Consider the following 13,784-nt stretch of genomic DNA (forward strand, 5'->3'; position numbering starts at 1 on the left):
TTTTGAAATTTATTCTTAATCTTAAATCTAGTACTCCAAATTGTATGGTGTATGGAGAAACTGGAAGGTATCCATTGTCACTCTTTGTTAAAATTAAAATGATAATGTACTGGGCAAAAGTTTTGACAGCCCACGATTGTAAACTCACTAATGTAATCTATTGTTATTTTTATAGATGTTACAAAAATGGATCTTTTATACATCCATGGATAAAATGTATACATGATATACTCAACTCGTGCGGGTTGTCTTATACATGGGAAAATCAAACAATATGTAGTTATAACTGGCTTAAATCAATAGTTAAAGAAATACTACAAAATCAATTTGTACAAGATTGGAGAAGTATAGTAGATAACTCACCAAAATGTATTAATTATAGAATTTTTAAAACAAATCTCAATTTAGAAAAGTACTTGTTGATTTTACCTAGAGATCTACGGATCACGTTTACAAAATTACGAACATGTAATCATCGATTCCCCATTGAAACAGGTAGATGGCATAATATTGAAAAACATTTAAGAAAATGTACGATGTGTGATTCTAATAGTATTGGGGATGAATTTCATTATATTTTAGAATGTACAAATTTTGTAAACGACAGAAAAATGTTTTTACCCAAGAGATATTATGAAAACCCAAATATTATAAAATTTAACGAGCTCATGAATACTTTAAATGTAGAAAACCTAAAAAACTTGTCAATATTTATTAAGAAAATTTTCAAAGTCTGTTCTTCCAGAAACCAACTTTAACAACCTATTGTATTGTGATTTTAACCCTTTTTTGTCATTATTACTCCTACTGTACATGTGATCCTTGACTGTGTTTGTGTACATTTGTATATACTGATTTTGAACCTCAAATACCAGTGAACTGGTCTTGAGTGAATAAAGAATTGAAAGTATTTCACCATTTTTAGTTTCACCCTGATGCAAGAGTACGATGACACAGCTCCTGTGAAATTGGATATGGACTTCTGGTATTCAGGGATTGGTCTTATTATTTCTGCAATAAACTTTCTTCTTCGTTGCAAGATTAATGTCGGTTAAGAATCAATACCGCGTGATATTTGGAGTTTTGATTATTTTTTTTTTTTTAAATAGGTGCATCCTTCAGAAGATAGGAAAATTATATATTTTCGCTTTCAATTCGTAATGAATAATAACACGTGCATGTGAATCAGTTCAGAGACTTTTCATATTTTAGCAAATCAATTTTTTTTTTTTTACATAATTTCATATCATTTTACAACCTGTTTTTATTGTTATATGTTATTTTCTCTTTTGTTCAGATATTTATTTCATTATTCTCAGAAATAATAACTGTTAAAATGCACACTAACTTTTGTGCTTTTAAATTGTAAATGCATTATAATGAGAATGAGTCACATTATTCACAACAAATATTCACAACAAGACAACATTACTATAGATAGATAAATGATAGCATTTTTTATTGAATAGGCTGCAGTGATGATATGGGGTTACCACTGTGATGCCCTTGCCAAAAACCAATACATTTTACAGTACAAACAAAGTCTGACGACCCGTGTATGGGTGAGAGTTATCATGATTTTTGAAAATATTTTAAAACCATTTTAACAAGACCTTGGACTTTCAGTAGGGCGTAGCTATCTATTTCTTGCGTTAAAAAAAGTTTAAAATGACCCGGTTTCAAGCGAAATATACACCGACTTCGTAGTTTTAGCTCAAACACCAGACGAATCTTGCTGATTTCAAAGAGCCATTGCTGAGTGACCAGCAATGAAATAGACATGCCTACGTCACAGTGCTGTTTGACACAACTACCCAATGTCTGACATCCGTTTGAAACGTCAGTTTGTTCATGATTGATAACATTCTCTTGTGGTACAAAATAGCGATACACCGTTGAATTGAACACTTTTAACCCAGGCAGTAACCAGACCTCAAGGTGTGAAAACTTATACACACAATAACTTTTTACCTGTTTGTGATTGACAAGAGTTCAGAAATATTTCAGTTTTTTTAATAATTAAATTAAATATCATAAAATTTATTGTTCGGTCAGTGGAGATTTCATTAGCAATTCCTTTTTTAATCAGATTTACTCCGAGCGATCGGATTGTTTTGAATCTATCAATATTCTATTTTACACCAGATTAATTGATTAAAGAACTTGAAACACGTGATTACCAACTGTCTAATTGAAGTACATGTAACAGTTTTCAAAAGAGAGGATGTTGACATTAATACATGTAGCTACTGTACACAGCGCTTCTTGACAATTTGCAGTGCACGGTAACGATGTTGGGAACAATGAAGTGACAGACACACGTGTACATGTACAAACGTATTCTGATTATAATGTACTTTTATCCTTATGAATATCGCAAAATGTCACATACCACATTGAGTTGGGATGAAACTTCAATTCCGCTGATTAGTCAGTCCGTGTTAGAGAAATTCGAAGATGTTTTGAAACTGGTCAGTTTTTTTAGGTCTAACTGCGCCTCGATGTATTGAAAGAATGTCAATGATATGGGTAGCGTCTTGTCTGCTGCCTCGGTCTGGAGTCTGCACATTTGTCTTCCCTACTCTCTTAGTGAGATTGAAGAGGAAATACTAGCATATTGGCAGTGGTTTGCGACGGGGCCATGAAATTCAGAAATATCTTTGAAAAACTACAACTTTAAGTATTATAATAAGGTAGGTATGCAGTCCTTCATTGACCTTGAATTAATATCCCGGTGGGTAACTTTCTTAACTTTTTTAAAAGCTAACCTTGTACATGTATAATAGCTACTGTGCATAGCGCTTCTTGGCAATTTGCAATGCACGGTAGCGAGGTGGGAACAATGAAGTGACAGACACACGTGTACATGTATATGTACACACACACTTCTTAAAATCTGAATGGTCGGTAATCTAAACAAATTAAATTATGCAATACGTTTTTAACCACCCCCTTAGGACTTTCTTTCCCAAGCTGTCAAGTAAAGAAAACAGATACATGTATTGGAATTTTTGATTTATCATTTCTAAGAATTTCATGCATGAAAAAGATGAGCTTTATATTCGGAACATCTTTTGATACAATCATATGAATTAAATTGTATTGTTGTCCTATATTTCTGATTTTCTAGATCGGATATGAATAAATGTATAATATTTTTTAATCTAAATCAGAAATATTGTTTTAAGATCATGCATGTGAGTGTCGCTGCGTTATTTGTATATAAGTTATTCCATAAACCTTATTATTGCTTTATATGTATGAGGACAATTCTATACAATAATACATATGAATAACTAAACTGGACAATGAACACTGTTGAAAGTCAAAAGTGTCAAAAGATCGGACTACATGTGTAACTCTCTCTCTCTCTCTCTCTCTCTCTCTCTCTCTCTCTCTCTCTCTCTCTCTCATAAAGTATCAGAAAAAAGGCTGAACGCAAATATCATCGATTGCGATTTATGTGATTTAGATATCAAATAATCAACTTCCTTCTATAAGAAATGTACATGCATTTTAATGGGATGATGTATATATACTTATCATCACACCAGGCAAAACTGTGATCATATCAATCGGTGTGTGATTATTTGCATGTGCTAATCATGCTTTGTTATTTGGCGCTTTAACTCAGGTTACATGGCACAGAATGTTGCAGATTTCCCGCACTTACGTACCTTCCACCTCATTCAAAATTTTATTTTACAAATTTCAAAACACGACACATGTGTTCAAATACATGTAATAAGCGGATATTGCTCTTTATTGTTGTATACCTATGAGCCACATGGTTCCTTTGGTCAATAAAGAATTAAAGAATAATTAAGGAATAAGGAATCATTCTTTGAGTATTATGAGGTGATAATTTCGGTCAGGGCGTGATCAAATCCAATAAAGCCCGAATGGCTTTATGATAGATTTGATCACGACCCGACCGAAATTATCACCTCATAATATTCAAAGAATGATTTCTTATTACTTATATTTATATAATTTTAAGCCATCGTACGATTAAATATTTAAATATAAATAAGCAAACCCCGCTGGCGCCTCAATTTGGCGTCATTTGTAGTTATCGGTTACATAGTACAAAATTGATACGTAGTGTTATCACAGGCAAAGACACAAAAATGTAAATATTTGAGTATACACACGAACATCGCGGGATCGAACATCCACCAGCAGTTATAAGCGAGTGCATTGTCCACTACACTATATGGACACCCTAACTAACGTACTGATGTACATTAAGTTATACTGTTAATGTCATTAACAGTAATCAGTTAATTTAACATACTTTTCACAATCAATTCATTAATTTGTTAAAAGAGAGATGTAAATATAAACAATAAAATGCCTTATGATTGATGCGGTTTATGAATGTAGCGATCATTGCAGAAAAAATTTACATAATACGAACGCGGGTTATGTATTTTTTCTGCAATGTTGCCACCCTCATATCACGCATTAATCAACAAAAAAGCATTTTATTGTTTAAATATATGCATATATGTTATGCACGCCCTGGTAAATAGTACTCGGCCGGGAACAATTGGCAATTGGCATAACTACGGCCCTAATTTTCGCTCAGTTACGAGGACCCCTTGAATGAAAGCCCATCAATATTTCTCTCTTCTGTTAATTTTCGAGGTGTGAAATCAGATTCGTTTTCCGGCAAACTACGTCTTATTGAAAAACTCTGAAAATGAAAGTAAAAATAGGTAATTTAACAGTTTTGAAAACAATCGCAACTTCTCGGGCCTTTCCGGCAAGCTCGGAAAAACACCTCGAATGTATTAACATCACTGGATGTTAGAACTTTATACAAAATGGAGTCGCTTCCCAGTAAAATAAGTATCGGCTAGACAGTCTTGTATGTCGCTTCTGTGTTATATTTTAGTGTATATCGTTTACTTTAATGAAGTATAGCTCACATCTCAACAGATCGTAAAATGTGTTCTATTTATATCAAGTTTTACAAAAAGGGGGGTTGTCATGGACGCCTAGGTAATACATTCGAGGTGTTTTTCCTAGCTTGCCGGAAAGGCCCGAGAAGTTGCGATTGTTTTGTAAAGAGTGTACATTACACAATTTCACAATTTCAATTCTTTCTTTCAAATATTTAATGATAATTCATTTTTGACGCATGCTCTTAATATAGAAATCCTTTTACCTTACATGCACCAAGCATTCTGATTTAAAATGATCCAATAATTGTATATACACTCTGCTAGTATAGGAACTACTTTGCTGTCCTACCGATTCTGAAAATAGTTAGAGGGATATACAGTGTACCCAATACAGTGGCGTCGGAAGCAAATTGGAAGTGGGGGGGGGGGGGGCTAGACTAACCATCAGAAATCTTGACAAGCAAAAAAAAAACTTATTCCAAAAATCCTGAAATTACTTCTTAATGCGTGGGGAGGGGGGAGGGGCTAGTATACCTATATAATTTTAAATTTACACCCAACCGAAAATATGTGGGCAGGAAGCGACGGCTTCCTAATACTTCAATTTTATATGTAAATTTAAAAAAAATATGTTGACTGTGAGAAAAAAAAGTGGGGGGGGGGGGGGGGGGGGACTAGCCCCTCCCTGTTGCTATTACCCTGATGGTTAGGTCTAACTTTGCAAAAGAAGTGGGAAGGGGGCTAACCCTCTACCCCCCCCCCCCCTGTTCTTATGCAATATGAAACAGTCATTGTGATTATTTACAATTCTAATAAGCTAATATATTCACTCTAGACATAATACAGAACCATGATTCCAGATTGGGAAAAATTCAATACATGATTACGGATTTTGCAGCATTGATACACATGCATTCATGAATTCTAAAGTCTAATTATAAGTACATACAAATGTAGCCCAACAGTCTTAAAAAGTGACATGATCAAAGGTACTTGGGGTCAGAACCCGTCGACCTTTTAACCCCTAGGACTTCTGACAGACAACTAAGTTTATAAATATCATACAATATACACAAAACATACAATTAAAAAATATCTGAAGGACATCAGATTAATCAAAAAATCTCAAAATATACATCCGTCCTTATAATCAACTTATCAAACACGTGTTACTTATATTATAAATTCTCAATCAAATCTCTTGCGATGATTAAAAAAAAAAATCTATGAAACAGAACAATTTATTTCTTCAATACATTTTTTAAAGGTAAATGACACAATAAGGCAACTGCAGAACTTAACAAGCTTTTTCGACAACAAATTATATAATCTGAGAAATGGATCCGGACTTCATTGTTGTAAACCAAATAATGCAGGTTAATGAAGAACCCGGATGATTAAATCACAACCATCAGAACGTCAATGACATCCGTCTATACATTTAAACGATCCTTCGGATTACCCGTGATCTACTGTGATACAGCAGCAAAGGTCTTTAATTTCTATACAGAAATAAAGTTGTTTCATGTCATATGCATATACCCTGAAATTTTTACTTTCAGGATAGCGTACAAGAAAGTCATGTGTCTGAATTATAGAGACAAAAAGAGTGAAAAAAGTATCCATTCTTGATAGTTACCAAAGGATTTTGAAATTGCTCATTATACTTTATCAAAAGAAAGAGAATCAATTATTTTTTTCTGTCTCCATTCAATTTGATCAGAACATACAGCATGTTAATGAAGAGTTTCTTGTGCCCAGAAAATGGTTTCAAATCAAAAAACAATATTAATCTGACTTGCCACTCCATGAATCTGCAGATTGCATTCATCCTAATGGGTACTGAGGTTAATTCTTCATGTTCCCAAAAGTCAGCTGGCTTTTTTTATTTTTCAAAACTATCAATTATTTCACCAACACAAAGATCATACAGCAATAGCTATGTCAGATCATATAATAAGAGGTAAAGCAACAAATATTACGAAAGGAACAAATTGGAATTCGGAGTGGAACTGACAATTATTGTATGCCACGATTTATTAAAAGTATGATAGATGTTTGATAGGTATACCACCTGGGATCCTTGCGGCTACGATGTAATAGTCAGCATCAAAGGGCTGAGAGAGGCTGCAGGGATCGGTATCATTCGTAACTACTTGGCCATATCCGCTCGCAAAAATTAATTTTTGCGAGCGGAAATGACCGAGTAGTTACGATTGGGACTAGTTTATAGCCTTGAAATACTTTTTTATGTATAACTCTTGTTTAAGAAACATTAAGGACGTTCGGTGATCAACAAAAAGGTATAACTTTGCTATAATAGCCACTATTATCTATTATCTAAAAAAGAAAACAAAACCTTTTTAGAATAGTAAATGTTTTAAATCTCTTAAATTCACTCGTATTTCTGTGTCTTAAGGCAGATCTCCCCTTCTGAAGAAGACTGTAATAACCGTTAAATGAACTTACAATCAACTCTCTTAACGTGCCAAAAGGCCTACCTGCTCATCATTATACCACATCAAGGCCCAATGGCCAGGGGTAATGAGTTTTTCTGCCTACCTTTCTTGTCCATTCGAGTAAAAAGTTTGTCTGCTAGATAACCAGGAGTAGATATTATTTTTAATTTTTTTTGAATTTTTGAGGATCTATAATTAATGATGCCCAAAAGAATTAAATTTCATGCATCTTTTCTATATGATCAATTGATATCCCCTTTACAACCACCACCGAATATAATGTTTGAAGATTGTATTAACTATTTCACAGTAAAATCTGAACATTCCAAAAGCTTTCGGGGTGTGAGAGGTTGAAATTCATAAGTTGTGTTTCCCTTCCCCTATCGATGTTTAGAGGATTAAAGACTTAGTATAGGCAATCTTGAGAAAAATTGCTTTGTACAAAGATATAGAAGCTATTAAATTTTTGAAGTTTAAATAAGACGTTATTTTATTTGAATAAAGTTTAAGGCTAAAATACATTACCCTAATTTTTTAAGGTTGATCCGATGGAAAATATATTAACTATCAAGCCCTTTGAGCACCAAACCACCATTTGATTAAAGAATACCTAGACATGTTTGATATTTTGCAGAAGACAGACGACAACGGAGGGCAATCACTGATATCAGTATGTCTCCTATAGGTCACTCAGATGAGCTAAAACATGAAAGGTTAAACAGACTAGGTCGAATCATTCATGTCTCTCAGAGACTCGCAGGAAGTTATGTCGCCCGAAGAACGTAGACAGAGCCTTTTGCACCCCTATTCGAAATCTCGTCTCTGATATGTGTAGACAAAGGGGTTAACAACACTGTTCAAGATCCAAAGGAACACCAATCAACTGGACAGGTTGAAGACATCCGAAATCAGAGCTACGGAGAGAAAAAATATAATGAAAGTTCTTGAGTTCTAACTCGATGGCTAGACTGTGAAATGTTTTCAAATTTTCACTGTTATTTGGAATCCTTCTCGTAGCTTTTAATGATATATCATGCTATCATGCTGATGGAATCAATATCAAAGACAGAAATATTGATGTATGTGTGCGTCTGAAGTGAAATAATGAGAGTGTTTAACATTAATTCTAAGATCACCCGAATTCCTCCGATGAAATATTTCTGTTGGCTTATGGAGGTCGTCAATCTTTACAATTTTACCAATCGTTAACGGCACTTTTCAAGTTAGCAAATTATGATGGATTAACGTGTTTTTAATAAATCCAATGTTGGCTTTATATTGGGTCAACGTTTGCCCAATAATATGTTGACAGGGACAATGCTGTGTACCAACATCTACAAACCAACCATTACCCAACTCCGGGCAATCGTTAGCAAGCAATATGAGAAACATACCACACCTATATCAACAAGGGAAATAAATTTGAAGGTAAAACTATTAACAAAAGGATGGAATCTTTACGAAAATCATTGGCCATCACTGATATTTACCATACGAACTGACGATCAGGAACGTATCTGAGGGTTTCCTGCCAAGCAACCACGAGGAGCAAAAGAAGTATATGTACGAATACAAGTCACGTGGTGTTTTGTTCCATGAGACATGATATAAATATTAACAACGTCTGATAAAAGTTCATATCACAATTGTGATATGACATAAACTTTTACAATATCTTATCAAAGCCCATTTTAAAAAATGTGATATGACTTAAATACTAGTAAAATAACATGATAAAAGTCCTAACCGAACCGGCTTTATATTGTAATAAAATGAATCTACATTTTATTTTAACCATACAGTAGCATATTTAGAGCAGTGTTAAACAAAACAGTCCATACAATTTTAAAACTACATGTATCTATCTGAAACATTCAGCTATAAAAGAAATGCAATAAAGTCAGCATCATTTGTTTTATTAAGCAAAGGATAAACTATTCACATTTCTCAAAGCATTTCAATCAAATAGCAACCCTAACTAACAAAGCTAGTATTACAAAAAATATATTCAGGAATCAATCAACTATTCTTCTAAAAACACACAACTTGTATGTATGTTTGATATCAGCATCATATCATCTACAAAATCAATTGACAGTATTAATTTATTAATTTAATAGTTGAAAATTACTAAGGACGGTGCGGAAAGAACGCCTTGTTAATTATGATATTTAGGTACTCAAGTACTATGTAGATTTATAAGGCATCTAAAAAATGCTGAGATTTTCAGCGCTAAGCACATGGCATATAGAGAATGTGTAGTCATTCAGTACTTAGCAAACAAACACAAAGCCCATAAAATCTACAGAATGCCAAGTCATTCAGCATTAAACACATCTTATGTCATCTATAGAAGATTGCCTCTAAAGACTTTCCCAAATAGACGTTCATGTAACTAAATTAAACATATAGAGCATAATTTAATGCTCGTATCGATATTATTACCATCATCAGAGCTGTATCACATTATCTAAAATGAACTGGTTCCTGGAAAGTCTTCTCTCACCTTCCAGTGAAATATTGGACTTTCCGATGACCATTCATTGTCCTACTGTACTTAGCTAGCTCTCAGAGTCAACTACTTTTCTAGAACCTATAAAGCCAGCTTTTAAAGTTAGTTATATTATTTTACATGCAATATATAATAGTACATGTAACAGAACACGTAATAATGTTAATACACGGCGCATAATGCGAATCCTCCTTTGAACTTTTATAAAATATATTTTTGCTCCAGTGAAATTCACGTCAAAAGGGAGACGTAGTTCAAATGGTGTATATCTAATGAGTCGAAGAAAATTTTTGTTGAATTCTTGGAACAAATTTTATGACATATGTTGACTAATAGTTTCACAGGAGGATCATCTGTATTTGTAAAGATGAATTACAAACACATTCTCACGTTAATTGAGACATGCAAAATACATTAAAATAGTAAATATAGACATCAGTGAATGGATATCATCGCACATCCTGTCTATAAAATCTGATAGATAGCTCGTTATAGCGTAACTAACCGGCAGAAGGGGACAGTTTGGATGCTTGTTCCAATAGCGGCTGTTTCTCAACCATCGATCTGCGCAGACGCCGTGTTACCGAAAGTTCCTAGCCCATTGCCAGGGGCCGCTCCAGTTCCCTGTTTCACCTGATTTGTGTAGTTAGCGGATATTTCAGATATATACTGTTCAATTGTTGCGTCGCTTGTTCCCTTTGGAAACAACCTCTCGCCCATGACATTTCCTTCTTCATCTTTAACTGTAATCAATGTTGGATTACCTTCGTCTCCTGGCGTAGGATTGGACTTTTCCTGTCTACTACCAATCGGCGCAGACGCCGAGTTACCGAAAGTTCCTAGTCCGGTGCCAGTGGCCGTTCTAGTTTTCTGTCTCACTTGATCTGTGTAATTAGCGGATACTTCAGATATATATTTTTCAATAGTTTCGTCGCTTGATTCGTTTGGAAACATTTGTTCATCGATGACATTTCCATGTTCATCTTTAATTGTGATCAGTGTGTGAGTAATTTCGGCTTTTGGGATGGTAGTTTCTCCGTTACCAACTTCCTGGGGCGCAGATATTGATTGTTGTTTCATATACTGTTGTTGTTGTTTTTGTTGCTGCTGCTGCTGTTGTTGTTGCAAAACCTTCTGTAAAGCCTGTTGTCTCTTTATTAGAGATTGTTCATATCTCTGACGCTGTACATCTTTTTGTTGTTGCTGTTGTTGTTTCTGCTGTTGTTGTTGTTGCTGTTGTTGCTGCTGCTGCTGTTGTTGTTGTTGTCTAAAAATTTGAGAATTATCAGTTGAACCAGATAAAGAAGATATAGGAGAATTTGATCGGAAATTTTGTGCAGATAACCGACCAAATGGTCTCATGACAGCTGGAGCGGATGGTGAATTTCTTCGGGCGAATAAATCAGTTGGAAACTGTGGAATAATTCTCATTTGTTGAAAAGGGGGAACGTTTTTTCGCAATGTATTTAAATCATTGGTATTAACAACAGTTCTTAAAAATCTGTTTTGATTCCGATCCGTGAATGAGTTTGGGAAACGATCGTTTCGTACATTAGGTAGCGGCTGTTGAGCTGCACCAAACGGGGGCCTGACAAGGGTCTGACCAGTCGGTCTGTTACTTAGATTAAAACCCCTGCCTGATCTTTGACGTCCAGAAATAGTCCTGCCGTTTCTTGTATTGGTCAATAACTGTCGAGGCTGGTTGATGGCGCCTCTTAAAGTTACACCTCCCTGTGGAAAGGAAGGCCTTGAATTGATACCCCTCGGTGGTGGAAATGGGGCGATACCCCCCGGTGGTGGGAATGGAGCGATGCCCCCTGGTGGTAGGAATGGGGGGAATCTCCGAAGTGGCCTGTTCCTCAAGTTAAAAAATCTCCTATCCCGTAAAATCTGCGCTGAAAAACAAATGTACAATAGAAAGATAGATATTGGTATAAAAGCATTTCGGTAATAAGGTGTTTTAAGCAAACACTTTTTATTTCCATTATCAATATGTACTTGTATCTAAAATGGAAAAAAATGATTGGCAGACACTGAACATTCTCCTCAGACTTGGTTAGAGTAATCATCGTGATATGATTATCATACCGGTAATTCTGTAACGAAGATACAGCAATTTAACGTAATATATCATAATTTAGATTTGAAAATTAAAGAGAACTTAAGCCACAAAACTCTCTGAAGTTAACATATAACTTTGTAAGTTATATTTTTGAACTTTCAATTATCACAATTATACTCACAATTTGTTGAAAGGAGTACATCAAACAGTACTAAACACAGAGGTATCAAATTCATTGTCTCTTATGATGGAGTAATGAAAAAAAAGATAAAAAATCTTCTCAAAAGGTAAACCTAAAATAAAAGAAACCACGCAGGAAATTACATGTAACGTATGTATGCGATTGGCAATGTTATTAAAAACATGGTCGTAAAAATGAAAACAAGAATGGAAAAACAATTCGAATGTTATCATATCGTCGCCACGTCAAATTATAATCTTTTATTTACCTTGTGTCCTCAGTTTTGATTGATTTAGCAGGTGATGTTTCAATGCTTTACATAAAAAGAGGGTGACTTTGAGTGTTGATTGAACATTTATGTATTTCATTATGCATAATTAGCTGTAATTAACAGCCATAAGGTGGCTATTTTTTGTATTCGTCTTCAGAATCATTATAAGAAGCTAATACTTAAAATATTAACAATTACAATTTAGCATAGCTTAATATCGTCATAATCTTTAGGGGCTGTAACGAATAATACAACTTGCAGTTTGGAGCATGAACAATGTCCAAATGTATTCTTTACTGATAGAATTAATGATGAAAAACAATTCATTTGGTAAACGTTGAAAGAATCAGAGTTTACAACCACAGGGCATGGCATTGTGGTTTATATAAGGAAACCTTACATAATCTTACTGTGGTCCAGGGTCATTAAGGTTCTACGACGAGAGTCCAATTTTGATCATTTAGAAGAAATTTTTTCAGTGGAAATGTGTAGGTAATTTTACTTCTACTTTATGATAAAACATATAATTGCAATCAAAATCTGACTTTAGACAGCTTCAGGACCCCTAGACAAGGCAGTTGTTTTTATTTCTTTAAAATCTTGTCTTTTTTTAAGAGTGAAACATTTAATTGCATTCATACAGACGTTGTAATAATTCACATTATTCATGTAATTTTTGTACAATTTTTCAATGCGTCAATGCAAGAAAAATTAATCATTTGTTTTAAGTATCTAAAATTTTAAGATTGCAAAATTTTAAGTGAAATCTGGCTTTCTTTATTGTGATCATCTACAAACCCCAAAGTAAACATAAAGTTTGAACTTACTTTAAAAACGGTATACTAGTCCAAAAATCTAGAGATATATGGATCAACCTATATAGTAAAGCTATAAGTCCAACACTGCACAACAAACAAACAACCTGCCCACTTTCAGCAGTTACCGGAATTAAAGTTAATCGTGATGCCATGATCTAGAACAGCAACTCATCAGTCAAACCGCCGTTCTCAGATAACCTCACCTCTAAAGGTAAATGAGGGATTGTAATAGAAAACGTTTACGACCCTTCATTGGTCACTGGTAGCGTCAAGGAGAAGATAAGTGAAACAAGCTAAAAACATGCTAGGGACATCCATTTTAAATGCTCGAACGATTTCTGGCCGATTCATTACACTCGACCACAAACAGCACCAGGATGTTGTAATATCAGCATTATTCGTATGCAGAAGTGGATAAAATTTTAAATAGCTTGATACATGTAGGAAAGTTCAAAACTGGAATTACCAAGAAACTTGATTAAGTCATAGGTGTTAAAAATCAATGAAGAAATTTGTTGAGATGACTTTTGTTAAACATGTAAAGGAGCTTTATATTTACTAGAACACGGAA

The 13,784-nt window shown here is 34.3% G+C and overlaps 1 protein-coding gene across 2 annotated transcripts; it reads right to left on the minus strand.

Moving 5' to 3' along the window:
• Positions 1-7,373: 7,373 nt before the first annotated feature.
• LOC105335703 (uncharacterized) lies at positions 7,374-13,449 on the minus strand. Of its 2 annotated transcripts, XM_066077084.1 has the most exons (4): positions 13,223-13,449; positions 12,125-12,236; positions 10,387-11,776; positions 7,374-8,283 (listed from the first exon to the last, which is right to left on the minus strand). In XM_066077084.1, the coding sequence occupies exons 2-3, from the start codon at positions 12,177-12,179 to the stop codon at positions 10,434-10,436; spliced, it is 1,398 nt and encodes a 465-aa protein (XP_065933156.1). In that variant the 5' UTR covers positions 12,180-12,236; positions 13,223-13,449; the 3' UTR covers positions 7,374-8,283; positions 10,387-10,433. The 2 variants fall into 2 exon arrangements, with proteins under 2 accessions (XP_065933156.1, XP_019925948.3); XM_020070389.3 differs by lacking the exon at positions 7,374-8,283 and having other exon boundaries at positions 9,269-11,776; positions 13,223-13,447.
• Positions 13,450-13,784: the final 335 nt, after the last annotated feature.

The sequence above is a fragment of the Magallana gigas genome, chromosome 2 (assembly GCF_963853765.1).
Source record: "Magallana gigas chromosome 2, xbMagGiga1.1, whole genome shotgun sequence".
Taxonomy (NCBI): Eukaryota; Metazoa; Mollusca; class Bivalvia; order Ostreida; family Ostreidae; genus Magallana; species Magallana gigas.